The 26,075-nt window shown below is 47.4% G+C and overlaps 1 protein-coding gene across 1 annotated transcript in view; it reads left to right on the forward strand.

Annotated features, from left to right (window-relative positions):
- The first annotated feature begins 972 nt into the window (after window positions 1-972).
- LOC141058032 (carbohydrate sulfotransferase 9-like) overlaps window positions 973-26,075 on the forward strand; it is a 65,951-nt gene continuing 40,848 nt past the window's right edge. The window contains exons 1-2 of the mRNA XM_073554173.1: window positions 973-1,100; window positions 17,907-18,049. Coding sequence (XP_073410274.1) covers window positions 1,087-1,100; window positions 17,907-18,049 — 157 coding nt within the window. The 5' untranslated portion in view covers window positions 973-1,086. The remainder of the gene's footprint in view (window positions 1,101-17,906; window positions 18,050-26,075) is intronic.

The raw sequence follows: 26,075 nt of genomic DNA on the forward strand, positions 1-26,075 counted from the left end.
TCTCCACATCTACACTGCCCTGGGATAACAGCCTTGCCTGTGGAGGGCTATACCATCCTTGCTGTAACACACCATCTGTCCCAGAGGATCTGTCTGCAGCGTCGGCTTAACACCTCCCCTGCCGAACACCACAGGTGGCGTCACGAACTATTCATTCAAACCATTACATTCCCCCATTACTTGGGCACCCAGGGCCACGGACTGGGTCCCCGCTGCTGTGACACATCCTGCTGATACCGGCCCGGTACCGAGTACCCCGCAGCCCTGGGAGGGCGACCCATATGTATACACTGCTCTGGCAAAAATGAAGAGACCTCTGCAAAATTTTCAGTTTGTCTGATTTTTCTCTTTGTAGGTAAATTTTTGAGTAAAATGTAAATTGTCTTGTATTATATAAACTACTGACAACATGTCTTCGAATTTCTAAGCACTATATGTTGTGTTTATTTTCAGAAAATGAGAAATGGTCAAGATAACAAAAAAATGCAATGCTTGCAGACCTCAAATAACGCTAAGAAAACAAGTTCATAATCATTTAGAAACAACAATACTAATGTTTTTAACTCGAGAAGAGTTCAGAAATCAATATTTTGTGGAATAACCATGATTTTTAATCACATCTTTCATACGTCTTGGCAAGCTTTCCACCAGTCTTTTACACTGCTTTGGGTGACCTTATGCCACGCCTGGTACAAAAATGTAAGCAGTTCTTCTTTGTTTAATGGCTTGTGATTATCCGCCATCCTCTTGATTACATTCCAGAGGATTTCAGTGGGGTTCAGGCAGTAGCGTAGCTACTGGGGGGGCAGAGGGGGCCATTGCCCCGGGCCCAGTCACATGCAGGGGCCCACTGGGAGACATGGCCAGTATCTGAGGTGTCAGGGAGAGAGAAGCACAATGCCGGCTCCCCTGTCTCACAGACTGCACAGCGGCAGGTTGCAGAGCCTGTCTGTGCAGTGTCACCCAGGAACTCATTCCTGGTCAGAAATTTCTGCCCTGCAGGCTCTAAATGTCTCAGCCACACTGGGTCCTAGTTCCCTCTGTGTGCATACATAGGACACTTCCTGGTCCAGTCTCAGTCGCTGCATGCAAGCTTCATGGTAAGTGGGAATGGAATTTATTAAATTCATTCAGCTTAGGCATGTCATGGTCACTGTGGGGTGAATATGAGAGGATGGGGGTATTAGGAGGCAGAGGGGACAGCACTGGGTGTTGTTAGAGAAAGTCCTGATTTGGAGAGTTGGAAGAGCCGGGAAGAAGGTCTGAGACGATCTCTTATCAAGCTGAGGTCGAAGTTTATTCGGAGATACACGGCAAAACAGAACAGAAAGTCAGAGAAGTTGAAATATGCGGGCAAAAACAGGAATTCAGATGGGCAGAGATTCGCTAGGATGTCTGGCGATGAAAAGGCTCTGTGCCCTGGCCATGGTGAGGTACAGCAGCATGATGGCGATGGAATGGCCCCGAGCAACAGTAGCAGGGGCTTTTTATACATTATGCAAAAAAAAGGAAGCTGTATACATATTATAGCAAAGGGCGTATATGCTTACATCATATCTTTTTGGACAAAGGAAGAAGTGGCACAACATTACATCAGTAATTAACTTTTCACCAAACCATATTAAAAGCCACATAAATCCAATATTATCTCTAACTACTGTCATTAATCTTATTACTGCTCTTAGACTAAACCCATAAATTCATACATTTGACAATTGTAGAAATCTGTTTCCTACTATCACTGTCATAAATACACATATTTACCATATATTCATTGGTTTTATTTTCTCATTGCCCTGAGGCTGATCCTATTTACCTGTATGCACATCTACTAAATTGGTTAATGGACGTGATCTCATTTTACATCCTCCATCTGCTTTTACAGAGTACATCGTATTATTTCTATTGTAAAAGTTGAATATATTCTTTCCTAACTTTCATAAAATGGCTGCCTGGTTGCTCATGGCAGCTCAGTATATTATAGCTGACCATTCTCTTACAGGTGTTAATGTAATGTGGGGGCTAGGGCACTGGGGTTACTGTGAGAGGATGGGGTATTGTGAGGGCTGAAGTAGGGGAGGGGCAATAGGGAACGGAGGGTGAATGTGAGAGGATGGGGGTATTGTGGGGTCAGGGGGACAGATCACTGAGGGATGCATGTGAGAGGATGGGCTTTTTTTACTTGTGAGCTTGTTAATACTTTAATAATATATTAATATTTCAGTATTAGTATAACAAGGTATAACAAGTGCACAGACAGATGGCCGTATAACTCATGCGAGGGTCGCACCGCAATCTTCAGACTGGCTGGTACCGCTCCTGACATGAGTGTGACAGCGTGATGTATTACAATGCAGTTGTCACATTCAGGTGTGGAGAACTGACGGTCAGTCTGAGGATTGAGATGCGATCCTCGCTCGAGAAATACGCCCGTCTGTCTGCCCCCTAATAAGTATAACCATACAGTAACCATGAGCTGCATTCTATGTAATAATTTAATTATAGGCAATTTATTATTATTATTACTATAAAGTTATTACAGGCTCGGGATAATTGTCTGTAGTCACTCTGAGACTACAGACCGCAAAATCATGATGGGGTGCACCCTGACGTCATGAGACACCAAGACCACTGGTGCAATCAGGCGATCATACGACTACGTTTGCTATTTGCATGTTTCGACTAGAAAAGTTTGACTTCACTCAATAGAAGATAATTGGGAGAAGCCAAAAGAGTCATCACATGACCCCCTGCTCACATTAGCCATGCTGGGGCCATTACTACTGTACATTGGGGGACTCAGTTAAATATTCAGTGGGCACTTAAGAAGCATTAACATTTATAGGGGCACCAGTAGGGTAACTACCGGGTGGCAGACGGTTCTGAGGCAGCTGTCAGTCAGTGCCGAGGTGAGGTTACAGCTGCCACTCTCTTTACACAGAGTAGTGACTGAATCCTTGCCAGCGTAACACCTATGACTGGAAGAGCAATGCTGCCGGGAGGAATAAAGTTAATTTCCTCCCTGCAGAAGGGCTCTCAGTGCAGGCGCCGCCCGGTGTCAGAACGCTATTAACTATTATACTGTGCATTGGAGGAGCAGTGGGGACATCATTCTATGTGTAGGGGAAGCCTGGGGGACATCATACTGTATGTACAGGAGCTGCAAGCCCATCATACTGTATGTATGTGAGCTTTGGGCACATCATACTGTATATAAGGGTGCTGTGGGCCTACCATACAGTGTAAAGGGGAGCTGTGGGATCATCACACAGTGTAGAGGGGAGCTGTGGGATCATCATACTGTGTATAGGGGAGCTGAGGGATCACCATTAGTTTTGAGCGATACTTTCCAATATTGGGAAATATCGGATCGGATTGGATCGGACCGATACCCAAAAAGTATCGGGTATCGCTGATTCCGATACCGAAAACCCATGCAAGTTAATGGGACAGAAATGTCGGAATTAAAAAAAACCCTTTCTTTACTTGCACATCCAGTTCGGGAGGGGGGAACAGTGTGGGCGGTGTGTGGGCGGAAACTGTGCATGTCTGTGTGTGCGGGTGGGGTCTGTAGGGCCTCTCGGGGGTCTGTGCGGGCTGCCGGGGGTCTGTGTGGGCTGCCGGGGGTCTGTGCGGGCCTGCCGGGGGTTGTGTGTGGGCTGCCGGGGGTCTGTGCGGGCCTGCCGGGGGGTTGTGTGTGTGTGCAGGCATCGTCCGATGGGGCTACATCATCCGGCTAACGTGTTGAATGTAAAAAAAAAAAAAAAAAAAAAACATACATACTACATACATACTATATTCATACAACATACTACATACATACTTCATATATACTACATTCATACAACATACATACTACATATATACTACATTCATACAACATACATACATACTACATACATACTTCATATATACTACATTCATACAACATACATACATACTACATATATACTACATTCATACAACATACATACATACTACATACATACTTCATATATACTACATTCATACAACATACATACATAGTACATACTAAATATATGCTACATTCATACAACATACTACATACATACTACATGCATACAACATACATATATACTACATACATACTACATATATACTACATTCATATAACATACATACATACTACATATATACTACATTCATACAACATACATACATACTACATACATACTACATATATACTACATTCATACAACATACATACATAGTACATACTACATACATACAACATACATAAAACATGCCACAGACATACAACATACATACTACATACAATACATTCATACATTCATACAATAGATATAGACATACAGTACATATAACATAGAATACATACTCACCGTCACTTTGTTCCCCGAAGCCAGTGTCATCTGTAAAAAATATTAAAATAGCAAACAACCGATATACTCCCTGATCCGCAGAAATCCATGAGTGTCCCACGACGATCTTCTGTGGAGAACAGCAGCATCAGCTGATGCCACCGCTCTCTAGGGGCCCCAGGAATACAATGAAGGGAGGTAGGTATCCTTCCGCACTGTATTCCTCCGCCACTGTAAAAAAATAGTCCCTAGTCTCACTTTTGCAATTGCTGTGTGAGAAAGTTCCCACGCAGCTTTTGCCATAAAGAGAGACCAGTGAACTATAGTAACCTCTCAGTGATGCACTGCAAGAGATCGTCGTGAGACACTCGTGGATTTCTGTGGATCAGGGAGTATATTGGTTGTTTGTTATTTTAATATTTTTTACAGATGACACTGGCTTCGGGTATCAAAGTGACAAGTGATGGTGAGCATGTACTCTATGTTATATGTACTGTATGTCTATATGTATGTATTGTATGAATGTATTGTATGTAGTATGTATGTTGTATGAATGTAGTATATATGTATGTAGTATGTATATATGTTGTATGAATGTAGTAGATATGTAGTATGTATGTATGATGTATGAATGTAGTATGTATGTAGTATGTTGAAAAAATGTAGTATATATTTAGTATGTACTATGTATGTATGTTGTATGAATGTAGTATATATGAAGTATGTATGTGTTAGGGTTCTAGGTAGAAACCCGAGAGTGGACCCTCTGGGTCGTGGCTCCAGAGCCCCCGAGGGCGAGCGGCCCAGGTGATGACCACCCCCTATACAGGGAGTGTTAGGGGCAGGCCCAAAGGGGATGGGACCACGACAGCCGGAACCAAAGGGACGACCCGGGGAGTAAACAGAAGAGCAGATCAGAGAATGAGAGGGTATATGAGGAATTGAGTGGGCCCGGGACAGGAGGAGACAGGCTGCGGGAACTGGGCAGGATCAGGACGGAGCCGGGACCAAAAGCTGGAATGAAAGGACACAAGGAGATTAGGAGACACTGGCCTAGGGGTTCGGGCAGGACACCAGATAGGGGAAGGAAGCGAACTATGCCGGAGACAGACAGTTACTGAGGCAGAGGACCAGGCGGGGAACAGGCACCGGGGAATACAGGATGGCGAAAACAGAGGACCCGGGGAGAGGGGTAGGAGGACAGAATGAAGAGGAAGGCAACAGCAGGGAGAACTGGACAGGGATCCCAGACGGAAAACAGGGCAGAGAGCAGAGCGCAGCAGGGGGTGCGCAGGGACCTGAGAGTCGGGGGTGACGCTGCGCAGGAACGCTAAGAGCCACGGATCATGACAAACAGGCGTCTTACCTGTCAAGGCGCCACGCAGAAATACTCGGTGGGCGCCGCCATGATGGGGCGGAGCCACCGGGTCACGTGCTCCCAGGATGCCCAGCGGTCGGTGACAGGCGAGCGCGCATGCGCGGGCCTCTGACGCGCCGTGACCCTGGAAAGCTAGACAGGGGACGGCGCGAGACCGAAGAGGGAGGGAGCCGGGAGGAGGAGGACCCCAGGTGAGCGTCAGGGAGCGTAACAGTACCCCTTCTCTTACTCCCCTCCTTCAGGCGGGACAAAAACCTTCTCATGATATGAGGAGCATTGATGTTCTCCCGGGGCTCCCATGACCTCTCCTCAGGGCCGAACCCTTTCCAATCAATAAGAAAAAAGGTTCTACCCCTGACAGTCTTCTTTGCCAAGATGTCCTTGACATCAAAGAAGTCTTCAGCGGTGCTAGGTTGAGGAGCATGGGACGAAGCTGGATGAAAGTGATTAAACACTGCAGGTTTGAGGAGCGAGACGTGGAAGGAGTTGGGAATCCGCAGAGAGGCAGGTAGTTTTAGTTTATAGGCCACATCATTGATGCGACTCAAAACCTCAAAGGGACCAATGTAACGCGGGCCCAATTTATAAGAGGTGATCTTAAGTCGGATGAAGCGCGAGGATAGCCAGACCCTATCACCCGGATGATTAGGAGGGGCGTCCAGGCATTTCTTGTCGGCGTACCTCTTCATCCGATCACTAGCTCTCTCAAGGGCCCCTTTCGTCTCCTCCCAAATTTTAGAGAATTCCGAGGACAAGGAGTCCGCCGCCGGCACGCCCGAGGTGGGGGAAACGGGAAGAGGAATGCCCGGGTGTTGCCCAAAAACTACAAAAAAGGGAGATTTGGAGGAGGATTCGTTGGGGCGATTGTTGTGGGCGAATTCCGCCCAGGGAAGCAGCGAGACCCAGTTGCTCTGGTGTGCATTAGAAAAATGCCGAAGATAAGAGGTTAACACTTGATTGATTTGCTCCACTTGGCCGTTGGATTGCGGGTGGTAGGCAGAGGAGAAATCCAGGGCTACCCCCATTGAGCCACAGAGGGCTCTCCAGAAACGAGAGGTGAATTGAACACCACGGTCAGACACGATGAGCTGGGGAAAACCATGAAGTCGGAAAATATGATGCACGAAGATCTTCGCCAACTCGGGCACAGAAGGCAGACCAGGCAGAGGGATAAAATGAGCCATTTTGGAAAAACGATCCACCACCACCAAAATGACAGTGCAGCCGGAAGATGGAGGTAGATCCGTGACAAAATCCATGGCGATGTGGCTCCAGGGGACTGACGGTACCGGCAAGGGATGTAAGAGACCAGAGGGTAACCGTCTTGGAACTTTGTTTCGGGCGCAGGAGGAGCAAGAAGCGGTGAACTCCAAGACATCCTGGTGGAGTGCCCGGCGACCTTAGAGGAGTGTCCCCAACGCAGAACCCTTACTCTGTCATGGTCCAATACCACTGTCTTGCCCGGTGGTGGATTGACCAAACTTAGAGGAGCTAGGGTGACGATCTTTGCTGGATCGATGATGTGGGCGGGGCTCTCCTCTTCATCGGTAGGGAGAAATGACCTTGATAGAGCATCTGCTTTGGTGTTCTTATTACCCGGCCGAAAGTGGAGCTCGAAATCAAAGCGTCCAAAGAATAAGGACCATCTGGCTTGCCGAGGGTTGAGCCTTTGAGCAGACTGAACGTAGGCCAAATTCTTATGGTCAGTAAATATCGTGAAGGGATGGACGGCTCCTTCGAGAAGGTAACGCCATTCTTCTAAGGCCAGTTTAATTGCAAGTAGTTCCTTGTCCCCAATGGAATAATTGCGTTCGGGAGGAGAAAAGGCTTTAGAGAAAAAACCACATGTGACAGTTCGACCAGTGGAAGTTCTTTGCAAGAGAACTGCTCCTACTCCCACGGATGATGCATCGACCTCGAAAATAAAGGGTCTATCGGCATCTGGACGGTGGAGAACAGGCGCTGTAGAGAATTCTTTCTTCAGAGTTTGAAAGGCGTCTTCTGCCTCTGGAGGCCAGAGGCGGGGATTGGCCCCTTTGCGTACGAGAGCAGAGATAGGCTTGGCTATGGTGGAGAAATGAGGAATAAATTGCCTATAATAATTAGCAAAGCCGAGAAAGCGTTGAATGGCTTTGAGACCAAGGGGACGAGGCCAGTCCAGGACAGCGGACACTTTCTCGGGATCCATCCTCAGACCAGACCTCGAGACGATGTACCCTAGGAACGGCAGGGACGGTTGCACGAAGACGCATTTCTCCAACTTGGCAAACAGGTGGTTCTCCCTTAGACGTTGTAACATTTGCCGTACGTCTCGCCGATGGGTAGAGAGATCTGGAGAGAAGACAAGGATGTCGTCAAGATATACCACGACACAGGAGTAGAGGAGATCTCGAAAAATATCGTTAACGAGCTCCTGGAATACTGCTGGTGCGTTACAGAGGCCGAAAGGCATAACCAGGTATTCATAGTGACCGTCACGGGTGTTGAACGCAGTCTTCCACTCATCCCCGGCGTGAATTCGGACCAAGTTATAGGCTCCTCGAAGATCAAGATTGGTAAATATTTGTGCTCCTCTAAGGCGATCAAAGAGTTCGGGGATGAGGGGTAACGGGTACTTCTTCTTTATCGTGATGCTGTTCAGACCTCTGTAGTCGATGCACGGACAGAGCGAACCGTCCTTCTTCTTGACAAAAAAGAAGCCTGCGCCCACAGGGGAGGAAGACTTCCGTATGAAACCCTTGGCAAAGTTCTCTTGAACGTACTCCGACATGGCTTGCGTCTCTGCCGGCGAGAGCGGATAAATCCTTCCCCTCGGAGGGATGGCTCCAGGGATGAGATCGATGGGACAATCATAGGGTCGGTGCGGCGGTAGATTCTCGGCCTCCTTCTTATCAAAAACGTCCGAAAAAGAGCTGTAAGCGATGGGCAACCCGGAGGGCATGGAAGGGGGACGGGAACCACCCACGGGACGCACCAGCAGCAGACACCTCGCCCCACAGGACTCCCCCCAGCGCAGGATATTGCCCTTATGCCAATCCAAGGTAGGCCCGTGGGCTCATAACCAGGGAAGACCAAGAAGGATAGGATGAGAGATGCCTGCTAGGACATAAAAGGCAATCCTCTCTTTGTGCAAGGCCCCTACCTGGAGTTCTACCTCGTGGGTGACTAGGGTAATGGCCTCTTGAAGAGGTTTACCGTCCACGGAAGCGAGGATCCGTGGAGTCTCTAAGGTCTTGACGGGGACCGAAAATTTAAGGACCTCCTTGAGCCTAATAAAATTTCCTGCTGCGCCGGAATCCACATAGGCTGCCAGAGAACAACGTTTACCACCAACGTGCAACAAGACAGACAGAGTGAGGGGTAGAGAGGTATCACATACACCTAGGGAGGCCTCTCTTACCTGACCTAGGCGGAGGAGTTTTCCGGACGTTCCGGGCAGGTACGGACCAGATGGGAGTCAATGCCACAGTAGAAGCAGAGACCGTGGGTGCGTCTCTCCTCCCGGCGTTGTCCAGATAGCTTAAGCCGGTCTACCTGCATGGGTTCCGGCATAGAAGCTGAAGCGGATATTCCGGACCGAGGGCAGGGCGGACCACGGATGGCTGGGGAAGCACGAGGAAGCCTCCTCTCACGAGCACGTTCCTGGAATCGTAGATCGATATGGGTGGCCAGCGAAATCAGATCTTCTAAGGCGGTGGGAGTATCACGCCCAGCCAGCTCATCCTTAATTCGACCCGCGAGACCTCGCCAGAAGGCCCCTAGCAATGCCTCGTTGTTCCATCCCAAATCAGAGGATAGGGTCCGAAATCGGATGGCATATTGACCCACGGTTTGGTACCCTTGGTGGAGGTTGAATAAGGATTCCGTGGTAGAGGCCAGACGGCCCGGCTCGTCGAACACTCGACGAAACATCTCGAAAAAGGTACTTAGCTGGGAGACCACAGGATCAACCTGCTCCCAGAGAGGGTTAACCCAAGCCAAAGCATCTCCCACAAGATGGGAGACAATAAAAGCCACCTTGGCCCGCTCAGTGGGATATTGCTGAGGCAGGAGTTCAAAGTGGATGCGGCACTGGTTCAGGAAACCCCGACACAGCTTGGGGTCCCCGTTGTAACGAGGCGGCTTAGCTAGACGGGGCGGTGGGTGAGGGGCCAAAGCTGGGACGGGAGCTGCGGCGACCGACTGCAGGGAGAGTAGGCGGTCGTCTATAGAGGCCATATAACTGAGGATATGGGTCTGGGTATCTCTTTGCTGCGCCAGCTCTTGCTGCAGGCCAGCCAATTGGGAAGCGTTCCCAGGATCGGAGGACTGGAGTGCGGAAAGACGAGAATCCATGGATTTCATGAAGGCCATGATACGGGTTTGATTCTCCCGCAAAAACAGCAACTCATTTTGAGCCGCAGCGGCTCCAGCGGGGTCCATGGCCTGTTTGTTCTGTTAGGGTTCTAGGTAGAAACCCGAGAGTGGACCCTCTGGGTCGTGGCTCCAGAGCCCCCGAGGGCGAGCGGCCCAGGTGATGACCACCCCCTATACAGGGAGTGTTAGGGGCAGGCCCAAAAGGGATGGGACCACGACAGCCGGAACCAAAGGGACGACCCGGGGAGTAAACAGAAGAGCAGATCAGAGAATGAGAGGGTATATGAGGAATTGAGTGGGCCCGGGACAGGAGGAGACAGGCTGCGGGAACCGGGCAGGATCAGGACGGAGCCGGGACCAAAAGCTGGAATGAAAGGACACAAGGAGATTAGGAGACACTGGCCTAGGGGTTCGGGCAGAACACCAGATAGGGGAAGGAAGCGAACTATGCTGGTGACAGACAGTTACTGAGGCAGAGGACCAGGCGGGGAACAGGCACCGGGGAATACAGGATGGCGAAAACAGAAGACCCGGGGAGAGGGGTAGGAGGACAGAACGAAGAGGAAGGCAACAGCAGGGAGAACTGGACAGGGATCCCAGACGGAAAACAGGGCAGAGAGCAGAGCGCAGCAGGGGGTGCGCAGGGACCTGAGAGTCGGGGGTGACGCTGCGCAGGAACGCTAAGCGCCACGGATCATGACAAACAGGCGTCTTACCTGTCAAGACGCCACACAGAAATACCCGGTGGGCGCCACCATGATGGGGCGGAGCCACCGTGTCACATGCTCCCAGGATGCCCAGCGGTCGGTGACAGGCGAGCGCGCATGTGTGGGCCTCTGATGCGCCGTGACCCTGCAAAGCCAGACAGGGGACGGCGCGAGACCGAAGAGGGAGGGCGCCGGGAGAAGGAGGACCCCAGGTGAGCGTCGGGGAGCGTAACAGTATGTAGTATGTATGTATGTTGTATGAATGTAGTATATATGTAGTATGTATGTATGTTGTATGAATGTAGTATATATGAAGTATGTATGTAGTATGTATGTATGTTGTATGAATGTAGTATATATGTAGTATGTATGTAGTATGTATGTATGTTGTATGAATGTAGTATATATGTAGTATGTAGTATGTATGTATGTTGTATGAATGTAGTATATATGTAGTATTTATGTATTATGTAGTATGTATGAATGTAGTATATATGTAGTATGTATGTATTATGTAGTATGTATGTATTATGTAGTATATATGTAGTATGTTGTATGAATGTAGTATATATGTAGTATGTTGTATGAATGTAGTATGTATGTAGTATGAATGTAGTATATATGAAGTATGTATGTAGTATGTATGTATGTTGTATGAATGTTGTATATATATAGTATGTATGTTTTTGGTTTTTTTTACATTCAACACATTAGCTGGATGATGGGACTACTACTGTCCCATCATTGGCTAATGTGTCAATCACTGTCATTGTAGCAGGCATAGCCCGATGGGACTTGTAGTCCCATCGGACGATGCCTGCACACACACACACAACCCCCGGCAGGCCCGCACAGACCCCCGGCAGGCCCGCACAGACCCCCGGCAGGCCTGTACAGACCCCCCGGCAGGCCCGCACAGACCCCCGGCAGGCCCGTACAGACTCCCGGCAGGCCCGCACAGACCCCCGGCAGGCCTTCACAGACCCCCGGCAGGCCAGCACAGACCCCTGGCAGCCCGCACAGACCCCCGGCAGGCCCGCACAGACTGCGCATCATGATGTGCACAGACCGCGCATCATGATGACATCATTTCAGCAGCCAATCACAGCCACAACACTGGCTCATTGCATTATGGGAACTTCCGATTTCGGTATTCGATATTGTAAAAATATCGGTACTCGTTATCGGAATTCCGATACAGCGAATATCGGCCGATACCCGATATTTGCAGTATCGGAATGCTCAACACTAATCACCATACTGTGTAGAGGGGAGCTGTGGGTCCAACATGCTGTATATAGAGGAATTATACATGGGGAACTCAGGGGACTTTATTAAATGTTAAGTGGGCACTTAAATTATTGTTATAGGGGCCGTCAGTATTGTGACCATCAAAGTTGCACATGGAGTATTATTACTTTCTTGGGACAAAATGTGGAGGGCACATGCACAAGTAATTAATATTTTCTAAGGGGCAATTTTACCATCTATAGAGCACAAAGGAGACATTATTACAATGTAAGGGGCACAGAGGTGGGCAGTAAGAGGAGCTCTGTTTTTGTACCACACAGCAGGTGCAGTAATAGGGACACATACGGCAGCAGCGGCTCAGTATTGGGGTATCGGCAGGATGAGGAGTTTGTGCTGGTTGGGAATATGTTTGCACATGGAAACAATTGAAGCAATGGAATGAAACTGAAAGGAAGAAGATACAGATTAGATATTAGAAAAAAACTTTTTGACAGTGACCCTGATTAATGAGTGGAACAGGCTGCCACAAGAGGTGGTGAGTTCTCTTTCAATGGAATTGTTCACACAGAGGCTGGACAGACATCTGTCTGAGATGGTTTAGTAAATCCTGCATTGAGCAGGGAATTGGACACGATGACCCTGGAGGTCCCTTCCAACTTCAACATTCTAGGATTTCATGATTCTACATGTGAACGGTGCTGGAAATATGAGAAGACAGATATGTCTTTGCTGTATTCTCTGCAGATGAGTCCTGGCTGGAGAAGTCGACATGTCAGTCTTGGCCAGATGGAAAAGACAGGAAAAGTGAATGACTCCACCAGAAAAAACGTCCTGTGTAAGTCACCATTTATAACTGTGCAGTAATCTCTATATGTCCTGCAGGATCGGTATCTTCCACTATATGTCACCATAAGGCGGTAATATCAGTGCTGGTCTTTGTATAGACTTTTATTTTCAATAAGAGTGCGGTCATCTCCTGAGGTTCCCCTATACCACCATAGTTATAATCATGATTACCTGGTTTGGGGCCACAGGCGGACACAGACAGAAACTTTTATTACCTTAAAGGAGTGCTTCGTGCACTAAGCACTGCCACGGTAACAATGTACCAGCAGGATGGGCGGCTTGGAGCCTCTCCAGACGGCACTGCCCCACAAGCACAAAACCACAGCAACAATGGCCGCCATACAGCACCACAAAATAAAGGAGCATTGAAACTCCCCTTCTTCAAGCTCTCAAATTAGAGCAAAATTAGGTTGAACCTCCTTTACAGTCTTCTAATTAAAATCACCTGTGCCAAATAGGAGGAGTGCACATCCAAAAAAAAAGGACAGATCATGAAGTCCATTATGCAATCAGAATCCAAGGTACCAACAAATAAACTTTTCAATGCCTTATTGTGAAGCACAAATGCACATGGCAAAAATGTTTCAGCACACAGACTGTTCTCACGCTGTAAAACCACTCCATAATACATTTCTCTACAATAACACATAAAAGAAATGTCCTTCGGTGACTTTAAATCTTATTATATATTGGTTGTGTTCTCTATGTAATCTTTTTATTTAATGTATATTGATTGCTCACCACATCGATATTTTATATATTCAGGGCCAGCGTTTGGGAAGGCAGACAAGGCAGCTGCCTAGGGCCCCCACCCACAAAGGGGGCCCCGTGCATCTGCAGCCCCTTTATCAAGTGCACAGAGAGTTAACAATGCTGTGCTTCCTCTGTAGTTCCAGATCATCTCTCCCAAACCCTCCTTCAAACCCCCTCTCTCCCTGCAGTGTCCAGTTAGAAGTTGAAAGTGAGGAGGGGGGAGGTCTCACAGCACAGCAGAGTTCATAGCCCTCGCAGGAAGATGTCTGCAGCCCTGTGTGTCTGTATCCCCCTCCTCTTCATCATGGCTGCTCCTAAACAGAAGGACCTGGTAAGTATACATAGGGACCAGCAGTTTATGTCTAATGCCTGTTTTTTACGTTAGGGCCTGTTCACACTGTCTTTCTTTACTGCACCCGGTGGGCTCTGTCTGAATCCCCTATAGAACCATAGATTGCAATGACAGGAATGGAGCTCAAATCAATTCCACTTGTGATATTTTTTTTTCTGAAAGTATCCATCTGTTCCAACAGCCACAGAAAAGTGGACACTTTTAGATGGAAAAACACAAAAAGACTCTGAGGATAGGTGCACACGATCAGTAATTACTGCGGGTTAGATGCTGTGTACTTGTGCACGGTCCAGATGTTACAGCATAGTGGGTGGGACTTCAAGAAATCCCATGCCCACTATGTGTCCAGAGACTTCTGCGGCACACCCATGGAAATTGACATGCGGCGCCTCTTTTCAGACCACAGCATGTCAATTTATCTTTGTGGAGATGCGAGTCTCCGCAAAATAAATTCCACCCATATAATGTATTGGACTCGGTGAATCCACACGGTTCAGTGAACACAGAGGAATCAACCTATGTTCAGTAGATGGCAGCGGACATGTGTTGCATCCAAAGCGCTGCCAATTCCTGACCATGTGCTCATACCCTAAGGCTAATTTCACATTAGCGTTTTCTTGAGCAGCGCATCGTGCGCAATACAAACGCATGCAAAAAACGCATCATGCGTTTTTGCGTGCGTTTGCATTTTTTATGCGCATTCGTTCTCTAGGGGTTAAAACCAGTGTCTACACATACAGTATTTATGCCAAAAACGCATGCGCACAAAAACCCAGACGAACGCATGTCCATGTGCACGGTTGCGTTCCCATAGATTGTAATGCGTTATTTTGTCGCATTCCGTGCGCAAGCGTGCACATGCGTTTTTTGACGCCTTTCAATGGGCCCAGAAATGCAACAGGTTGCGTATTGCGCTCCTAGGCGCACACGACGAAAAAACGCATGCTCACGAAAACGCAGACAAACGCGTGCAATCGCAAGACCATGCGCACGCCATGTTAAACATAGGTACGCATGACGCATGCGCATGGATGTGCACGATGTGCTGCGCAAAAAAACGCTAATGTGAAACCAGCCTAAGAAAATAAATCAGTCAGTTTCAGGAAAAAAAAAATTCATTTGACTTCTGCTTGTGCCAGTGCAGTCTGTGGCTCTGTGGGATATTTATGTCAATCCTATTTTAGGGGGATTCAGTTATAGCCTCCGGACGCACAGCGGAATCGCAGTGTGAACAGGGCTTAATATCCTATTGAGTGGAATAGTGCCATCTACTATACTATTCCGCACTGTCCCAGTACAGCAGACAGACATGGACATTGGCCACAAGACACTTTTTTCATAAATCTTTTTCTGTCATTTTTGAGCATTTCTGTAGTGTTTTTTTTCCCTATTTAAATCAATGGGACACAAAAATGCAAATGAAAAGGTTGTGAAAAAGTAGAATATTTCCTGTCAACACTGTAGATCAATCCACAGCAAAAATGGTGCGTCTGAACAGACACTACAGGAGGTTTCTAAGAATGTAAAAATAATTAGCATGACATGATAAATCCCCCGCGATTCCAGCACCTATGCTCTGGGGGTCTCTGCCAGTTTTAAAACTGGGCTGCAGTGGTCGTGTGGCTTTGGGGGTCTCTGCCAGTCTCAACACTGGACTTCAATGGTCTTGTGGCTGCACCTTAAGGCCCTTTTACATTTAGCGATGCACCAGCAATCCGGCGAGCGATCCGACCCGGTCAGGATCGCTGGTGCATCGCTAAATAATCGCTAGTGAGCTGTCACACAGGCAGATCTCACAGCGATGCAGCAGCGACGCAGCGCACGATACTCACCTTTCACACACAGCGATCCTGACGTCCTCCCGCCCGCCTCCACGCGTCGCTCGTCTCACACAGCAGGAAGCCCAGCAGGAAGCGCCCGACGAGAAATGGAGCCGCCCGATCTCGCGCGATCAGCGATGGACAGCGGGGGAGCCGGTCGGCGGTAAGTATCACACATAGCGATATCGGTAGCAATATCGCTATAACGTCACAAAATCAGTGACGTTTTAGCGATATTGCTAGCGATATCGCTATGTGTAAAACCCCCTTTATACTATAGCTGCAAAGTGAATATTAATGACAATCAGGGATCCCGAAACATCGGTCTCGGAGCCAGAGGGGATTTAGCAGAGTAGTTTGGGGAGACATGTAGGGCTTTTTTAATCACTTTTTGTTCTGCTGCTTGTGAGGTAGGATGTAGAAAAAGATGGCAATTCTGCTAATGTTTTCTGTTATTTGACTCTACGACCCCTGTCACACAACCGTGTATCATGTTTTTCATGGATGCCACGTTTACCCTATTTAACCTATGGTGATGCACTCATGTCCGTGTTTTCTCAGCTGCAAAGATGACAAGGGCCAATACAAGTCTATGGGTACGTGTAAACATGCTGTCCATGTGCTGTACATGTGCTGTACATGTGCCCTCTGTGTTTCATATGGAAAGTATGTGAGAAGCTTTGTAATTTCATTTCCAGTATCCACACCGGAAAAACACAGACGACACACTGATAGAAAACACTGGTGACACCGATATCAGTGTAACATGTATGTGTTTTATATGGACATGTGAAGGGGGCCTAACAGTGTTGTTTACAGATGAGCGACTTTACCTTTTTTAGGGTCGAGTCGGGTTTCATGAAATCCGACTTTCTCAAAAGTCGAGTCGAACGAAATCGGCTGACTATCGTGAAAAGTCGAAGGTCCGACTGAAACACGAAACCCAATGCAAGTCAATGGGGACGCAAAGTCGGCAGGGAGTGGAGGACAGCAAACACACCTACATGCCGGACCGCTTTTTTAAAGTGCGCGAAATGTCTCTCTGTCCCCGGACACTGCACATGTCATATCGGTGCCCACAGTATACATCCTTGCTCAGTGGCTGAAAAAAGTCACGTGCAAAGTGCAACCATTCTGGGAAATCCGACTTTGGCGATCGTTTTGCCGACCGCATGGCCGACTTCACGGCCGACTTCACGCTGTGGTCAGGTTTCGGTCGGCGAAACCTGACTTTGCCATAAGTCGGCGACTTATGAATCTGGCCGACCTGTTTCGCTCAACTCTAATGTTGTTGGTGGATTGGGGGCCCCACTTTGAATTTTGCCCAGGGCCCCAATTTGTCTAAAACCAGCTCTGTATATATTGTATGATATAAACCAATATTAAGGATATGGTTAGAGAAGGATTGGTGAGTAATAAGCAATGCAAAGGAAGCGATGTGTATAGGAAACAAGCGCAACAGACTAGGAATCTGTCACTTTATTCACACATCTAGTGCTGCAAACACCAAAATAATTGTACAAAAATGAACTCATTTACTATGCTTTAGTGGCCAAGTATTTATTACTTTTCTATTTTTAATAGTGAAGGGGACTACAAAACCTTAGAGGAGGAATGATATGTCTTTTACTGAAGAATATTATACTAATATTAGTTTTTGTGTGTTTTTAAGTCCTTTGCTAAAATATTTATTTAATTTAGTGCACTGTAAAGGTCTTAAGCTGGAGTCACACATAGCAACTTACCAGTGATCCCGACAATGATATCAACATGTCAGGATCGCTGGTGAGTCGCTATGTGATCGCTAGTGAGCTGTCAAACAGACAGCTTCACCAGCGATTAGCACAGCGATGCCGAGCGCCCGGCATCGCTGTATTCGTTAGCGCTGATGCCATATTCATGTCAAAAATAGAATTAAAATAAAAAATATAGTTATTCTCACCTTCCGACATCCCGTGCAGTATTCCCACCTCTCTCCAAAAAACGGCCTATAAAAAAATGTATTGACTTTTCCTGCAAATTATTTTCACAGAAAGAAAACGTAAAACTTTTTGTTTTAATTATTACTTATTCAATTAAAATGTTTTTCTATCATTTTAGGGTTCAGCGCTGGAATAATTTGAATATTTACCATCACATCAATATGAGAAAAGTGCAACAAAAAGTAATTCTTCTTATCATGTCTTCTGCTATTTTTGCCCTTTTTTTACATTATAAACAAGGCAAACTTAACTTTCAAAATGGTAAGTGTTTCTTGTCTCATCAATAAGTGTTTCTTGTGATAAAAAAAAACGGGTGAGGAAATTATTGCACCGATGGCTAGGGCATGCATACTATAGAGCAGTGGTCCCCAACCTTTCTGACCTTGAGAACCACATTCAGGTTAGAAAGAGGGTCGTGAGCCACATTCAGCACTGAGAGAGGGTCACGAGCCACATCCAGCTACCACCTCCTTCAAAGCAGTGTCAACCAAAGCCCCCCATTACAGGTATAATGATAACCAAAGGTTTTCCACGAAATCACTCCAAAGCAGTATACTGAGATCTAGGAGCTCCTACCATGTCCCCATTCAGTATTCTCCCATCAAAGACTCCCAACACACTGTCTCATCCAGCTTTGAGCACCTCCTCTAACAGGTAGTACCATCCTCCAGCGTACCATACCTAAATTATCTCTGAACCCCTAAGACCAGTAAATGTGCATCCAGATCTCCACTTCTGTGCAGGGCTACAAAATTCACCATTTTGAGATGTTGTCTTCATACCTGTTTGCTAGACCTGGACCTAATAAACCAAGCTGGCAGACAGCCGCGAGCCACAATTCATGGGATCATGAGCCACATGTGGCTCCCGAGCTACAGGTTGGGGACCCTTGCTATAGAGGTAAATCATGTGGTTTTTTTTATGTCAGAAAAGGGAAAAGTCCTGATTGGTTTTATCTCCTATGTTTTGGCTTATGTGAATGTGGCGCCCCTGAGGCTCAGTCACCACAGAGGTACTGCACCTTCTCCTAAGGTGTAGTGCCCCACCAACTAGGTAATTTGGGAACTCCTTTCCACACTCCAACACCTGCATCCCACACACAGGATAGTTCAGTAGGTCCACCTAGCAGCTTCAGGCTGGGGGTAGCAGAGCACCCTTCGTTGAACCCTGCTTCATAACACGAGATGTGCTGGGAGGTGGGTGGAGTTAGTATAAAAGAGAGGGAAAGTTGAGGATAGTAGGTCAGTCTGGGGCGAGTCCCAGTGAAGTAGGAGTTCAGTTCTGAAGTTAGTTTTGAGTTCAGTTTTGAGTTCAGTTTAGAAGGAGTGCTGCAGCTGCCTCAGTGATCTGAGCCAGCTGGCACGGGAAATAGAAGAGAAGGCGAAAGACATAGAAATGCAACCTAAGCTTCCATAAGAGAGAGAAGGAACAGCACGGAATGAAGGAGTAAGAGAACAGAAGAACAGAGAGGAGTTGTGGGTTGGAAGAGGAACCCTGCCTATAGGTTCTCAGCGCAAGGCCGGGGCCCGGTCCCCGAGGTTGTATGGACACTTTTGGTTCTGCAGCAGACACCGGTGGAGTAGTTGGCTGTAAATGCACTACTCCCATCTCAGACTTGGGACACAACAGCAACCGATTTGCGAACCAGGACTCTGAGAGGAGTCCCCAATAAAGGCTACAGCTGTGTGTCATACAAGTAAGGTTCTAGAAACATCTGACAGGAGGAATTCCAGAGAACTATGGTACTGGAGCTCTTCACATTAAAAGGCGCAATAGAGGAGTCGTTCAGGAAAGGCACATGTTGGCGGAGTGTTGGAGAGGAGAACCCTGACTTGCCCGGGAGGTTGATTGAGTCTCTACCCCGGAGGACACGGCACGGAGGCGGGCACCCGTGGGTACCACGAACTGTGAGTAAAGCTTTGAAACTGCAAGCCCTGGTGTCCTCCATTCATTCGCCGCTAACACCTTCAGCACCGCTACATCTGGGTACCAGCATCTATACCATTCTGCGCCTCTCCTCATCCATTGCACCTACACTGCCCTGGGAATACAGCTCCACCTGTGGGGAGCTATACCATCTTTGCTGTACCACACCATCAGTCCCAGCGGATCTGCATGCAGCATTGGCTTACCATCTACCTTGCCAAACACCACGGGTGGCATCACGAACCATTCAATTAAACCTTAACACCATTAACATCACCGCCATTGATATTGAGCACCCAGGGCCAATGACCGGGTCGCTGCTGCTGTGACACATCCCCCTGACACCGGCCCGGTACCGAGTACCCCGCTGCCCTGGGTGTGAGGGGCGACCCATGAATATGAATGGTAAGGACTCCCCTGTTCAGAGGAAAATAAAATTCACTTAAAGGGAACTTGTCTCCATGAAAATGCAGTCTAAGCTGCCAACAAGATGTTATGGAGCAGGGGGAGCTGAGCAGATTGATATATAGTTTTCTGAGAAAAAAATCGGTATAAGTTGTATTTTCATTATCTAAACTTCTGCGCTTTCTGCGATATTCCATTTTGTGGTGTTGAGGAGAGCCATAAGATCAAATACTTAATTAACCTCAAAACGTAAGAGATTGAGAGAAACTACCCATAAAGTGCATTAACCTTACATGAGCTTGTTCAGATCAAAGTGTGACACTAAAGATGGCTGCCATTTCCTGTTTCACCACACACCATGTGCTGGTATCCAAGATGACGCCCGCCTTGTTGACCTTATGGATCCGCCCATGATTACGCCCACTCTGATGACTTCATGGATCAACCCAACCTGATGACCTCATGGATCCGGCCACGGACTAGCTCATTGCCCAACCCACTAACCAACGGAATACATCCAATCACTACCATTTTGGAGCTAACTGAGCCCCATTACAGTGGATATATAAACCTATGTTTGGATTAATAAGCTCTCTTGGAGCTGTGCCATAGATTGATCAAAGAGAGGTTACATCCGACTGTGTCTGGTGTGATTCCTTTAGGGCGCACTTGATCAATATCGATTGGGCCAGGAGCAGGCAACTAGTGAACATTTCTTATTGTTCAACGTAACATTTTTGGCTGTCCAACATGGGGCCAGCAGAGGAAGAAGCCCTAAACCCTGAGGACCAGCAAATGGAATGGCAGGACGCACTGAATGCCCCGAACCAGGAGACATCACCTCATTATCAGAACACGGTAAGTCTGCTGATTTTTTATAATCTGTAGTCTTTGCCTGTGTCCTTCGGGGTATCCTGTGCAGATTGCCTGACTGTGTCCGGTTTTCGCTGTATCTGTAAGATGGCAGAAGGGTCTCTCCACTGCTGGCCATTTAATTGCAAGAACCGTCAGTTGCTTGCTGCCTGTTATGTGTTGTGTTGACGGGAGATGACTAGTAGGAAAGCGAGTGGGTTTTTCAGCAGTGTCTGAAGAAAAAAAAACGATATTGTCTGTAGTACAGTACACGGTTGTCGCCTGTGATACGATTTTCAGTTCTGGATAGGAGAAAGTAGGTCTAGAGTGTGTGACTCGACTTGGTAGGGCCACATGAATTAGAGTGAGTGACTCAGCACATAGCCTAATAAATTGAGGTTTGCCACATGACTTAGAGTGAGTGACTCAGCACGGGGGGGCTTTTAATTTAATTAATACGAGGTGTATTTTTAAATTGAGTTTTGCATGTGACTTAGAGTGAGTGACTCAGCACGGAGCTAATAAATTGAGGTTTGCCACGTGACTTAAGGGGGTTTTACACATAGCGATATCGCTAGCGATATCGCTATAACGTCACCGATTTTGTGACGTTATAGCGATATCGCTAGCGATATTGCTATGTGTGATACTTACCTCTGACCGGCTCCCCCGCTGTCCATCGCTGATCGCGCAAGAATGTCCGGCTCCATTTCTCGTCGTCAGCTTCCTGCTGGGACTTCCTGCTGTAATGACGAGCGATGCGTGGAGGCGGGCGGGAGGACGTCAGGATCGCTGTGTGTGAAAGGTGAGTATCGTGCGCTGCGTCGCTGCTGCATCGCTGCTGCATCGCTGTGAGGTCTGCCTGTGTGACAGCTCACTAGCGATCATTTAGCAATGCACCAGCGATCCTGACCAGGTCGGATCGCTGGTGCATCGCTAAATGTAAAGGGGCCTTTAGAGTGAGTGACTCAGCATGCAGGGGACTGGTAACTTGATTAATTAAAACCGTTAAAGGACAGGTCCATTTTGCAAGGTGGTGAGAAAATCTCACCATACGGATGCAATACGGATTACATATGGATTGCATAGGGATGCTTGCATGCGCAAAATACGCGACCACACCTTGATTATGGATGACATACGGAGCACTATTTAGGGAACATTTCTCTGTATTACGCATGTAAAATACGGACCGTATTTATCGTTGGTTAGTGTGACCCCAGCCTTACACTGTCTCCCCATACTACACCCCCACTACTCAGTTTCTATTCTGTGCCCATTCACTTTACTCCCCCCATACTGTCTCCTCACACTATTCCCCTCCCTCCTTATAATGTCTCCTCTCACATCCCTCCTGTTCACCATACTGTCTCATATATTTACCCACTCACTTTTTATACTACCGGCTCACACATACCCCCTCATATATGCCCTGCATCTCCCCCTTTGCTCCTCATTTTGTGTTCTCAAATCTCCCCACAAACATTAAATCCCCCATCCCCACTAGAAATCTCCTGACACATTAACCCAGCCATCCCCATTCCAAATCTCCCCACACACATTAAATCACCCCATCCGCACTGCAAATCTCCCCACATTCATTAAATCCCCCCATACCCCTCCAAATCTCCCCACCCACATTAAATTCCCCATCCCCATTCCAAATCTCCCCACACACATTAAATCCCCCATCCCCCTCCAAATCTCCACACACATACTAAATCCCCCATCCCCCTCCAAATCTCCACACACAATAAATCCCCACTCCAAACCCCCCCAAATCACCACCCACACATTAAAACTTCTCCCCCCATGCACTTAATCTTCGGTGTCTTCAGCTCCACTGGAGCATTTACCACCGATGTGTGCCTCTGTGGCGCTGGCGAGTGACGTCAGCAGCGTGATCATATGATCTGATCACACTGCTGGCATCGCTCTGACCCAGCGGTCAGAGCTTCAATTGTACTTGCGCCTGTAAGATGCGAGTACAATTGATCACAGCGGCTGCAGCTTCTCTGTGCTGGCTGTCAGCTTGACAGCCGGTACAGAGAACAGCTGACTCCCAGTCCAGGGGGCGGCAGAATGCAGCTCCGGGGAGACACTGCAGACTGCCGCATTAGGTGGCCCAACTGCGCCCACCTGCCGGCTGCGCCCGGGGCACATTTCCCAGCTGCCCCCCTAGATACGCCTCTGCTGTCACATGACTGTCATTCCCAAAACTGACACAGGAGAATCCTCACAGCGCAAAGTGCATGCACTGGGAGTATTCACAAGTCTGCAGTCGCATGGAATGCTGCAGACTTGTCATTTTAGACCAGACAACAACTTTAACCCCTTCACAACATATGATGTAAATATATTATATTTGTTGATAAGGAAAAATGTTCCCCAATTATTGACATTGTTTTAATAAATATCAAGGTGGGCCAACAACTTTATCCAAGTTTTTAATTTTGGCCCTCTATGTATTTGAGTTTGACATCCCTGATCTAAGGCAAAGAGGCAAATGAATAGTCAAAAGGTATAGTTCAAGGTCAGGCAACAAAGATCAGAATAGCAGAATTCTAAGCACAATGTACATATGTAGGATTCGGCCAGGACAGTACTCGTGGCCGAGGACACCAGGGCCCTGGTGTCCTGACCTCCTCCCACAGAAAAATTGTCAGCTTCTGCCAGCATGCCTATTCGGGGTTCTGGTTCACCATCAGGGATCCCACTGCGATGCTGCATCACTCCTTTACACTCAGTTTTGGTGGATAGGGTGGAAAGAACAGACACAGAAACCAGTTCAGTTGCCAAACAAATTACTTAACATTTCTCTTCAACGGTCCCGAGCACATCAGTAGCATTACAGTCCACACAGCATTTCTCCCGCACTTTCCCTTTCCTCAATTCTTTGTCCTCATGCACATCACGGGGTAGTAGTGCTCTAGGCAGTACCGCAGCATCACTTCTGTAGGACCTCAAAACATAAGGGATCTGGCTCATCCATTTCACCTCAGACTTACGGGCTTCAGCCATAGTCAAAATCTGCCACATTATGACTATTCTGTGCCCTGCACGACTCTTGGACCATGTAATTCTCTCCTTCACTCGCTGCTGTAATAAACCGTAACTCCCCGGGTGCTCCGGTCTCATCCAGCACCCTTCTGACTGTGCCCGTGCTTTTTCTTCTTTAAGAATGTTACATTGCTGCTATGTCGTCCTGGGTCTAGAGCCCTTGTGGACACTTTGGGCGTGCTTGCCCTTCTAACCTGTTCCTATATCTTACACTCACTTATCCGATATCAGCTCCTCCTATGTGGTTAACCCCTACTTAGCTCTTGTTACTGACTATAACTAATATAAACTAGAATGCCCACCATCTAGTGGCCACCTATTAGAAGTACACTCTCCCTATGCAACATGGTAATACAAAGGTTCACACATTTTGTTAATACATCTTAAGATGTAGCAGTACCATTGAATAATTACATCTGTACATTATTTCAACATATTTACATTAGGACTTCTTAAATGGGGTGACATTAAAGGGCATCTTCCTTCAATCCCCTTTATTCCCCTTTTCCTTGAATTTGGTCAACCCCGACTAAACATAGCCACATTATACACATTCATTGTTTTTCTACATAGAAAACAATTTGAAGAATCATTATATATATAAAATAATGCACCACAGTCCGTGCTCAGAGGGTACAAATCTGGCTCACAGTCCTCCAGATTAAGTCCACTGATAGATATATTTATATATAACACATTTAAAACATATGGCCTGTTTTTCAGGAGCCATCAGTCTCTTTGAGGTAGGGCTCCCCCTTTCCTTAATGGGAGCAGGCTTTCCCATTGGTAAGGAAAACATCATTTTTCACAAATGATGCGCCCGAGGGGGCCATGGGATACTCGGTACCGAGCCTGTTAACTTTAATGGGAAATGTCACAGTGGCGGTGACCTGGTCCGTGGCCCCAGGCGGTCATGTAAAAGGGGAGTATTGATTAGGGATAAAGTTTATGTAGTGATTCGTGACGCCAGTTGGAGTGTTCGACTGTAGTATAGCTGGCACTGCAGATGATCCCTGGGGGAGTAGATGGTGATGGCAGTGCAGATGTTAAACCCTCTCCAACCAGGGCCGACCCCCAGAGATTGTGATGGAAGTAGAAGGCACGAGTAATAAGGCAGGAGACAAGGACAGTCACTTTATCATTAACTGTTGTTCAGGTGCCGTTCAGAGGAGATATTACAACTCTCACCAGGTTACAGTCTGCTCTGGAGAATGGGAGTTATCTTTCCCTGCTGTGACTCAGTGTAACTTCCTGCTATTCTAATCCCTTCTGGGACCAAGGCTTCCCAGAGTTTAGAACTTCCCAGTATTGCCTCTACTCACTGTGTATTTCGCCTTCAGCAGTTTTCAGCTTGAATCCTTTGTGAAGCAGCTCAAGTTCCCACTTGCACTATCCTTCACTGATTCTAGGTTGTTGCAGTATTTCTGAGGGAAAACACTTTTCTGCTGGTTGTATAATCCCACGCAGTCTCTCAGCTTACCACCCTGCTCTGAAAGCATGGATGGTCTAGGGGCTGATTCCCTGATGCTTCTTTGCTTTGCTCCTAGAGGGACTACATGTCATCATGGCCAGGGGCTGGCTGGCACTTTTCAGCCTGAGGGGCAATCACAAGGCAGTGACAATCGAATTGTGGTGGCCCACCTCTGCCCTGCTTATCTCTGGCCGCTGCATTAAAGCAGCAGCGATGACAAGCTTTAAAGACAGGCTGGTACATAGATATGGGAACAGAACAAAGCTTGCTGCATAGATATGGGAGTAGAACCAAGCTTACTGCCTACATAGATACTGTAACAGAAGCAAGCTAACTACATAGACACAAGAACGGAACCAAGATTACTACGTAGATAAGGGAACTGAAACGAGCTTACTACAGAGATAAGCGAGTAGAACTGAGCTTACTCCAGAGCTATGGGAGCAGAACCGAGCTTACTAGAGAGATATGGGAGCAGAAATGAGCTTACTACAGAGATATGGGAGAACAGAGTTTACTACTGACATATGGGAGCAGAACCGAGCTTACTAGAGAGATATGGGAGCAGAAATG

Source organism: Dendrobates tinctorius, unplaced genomic scaffold (genome assembly GCF_039654945.1).
Source record: "Dendrobates tinctorius isolate UK_male_01 unplaced genomic scaffold, ASM3965494v1 ptg000208l, whole genome shotgun sequence".
Classification (NCBI taxonomy): Eukaryota; Metazoa; Chordata; class Amphibia; order Anura; family Dendrobatidae; genus Dendrobates; species Dendrobates tinctorius.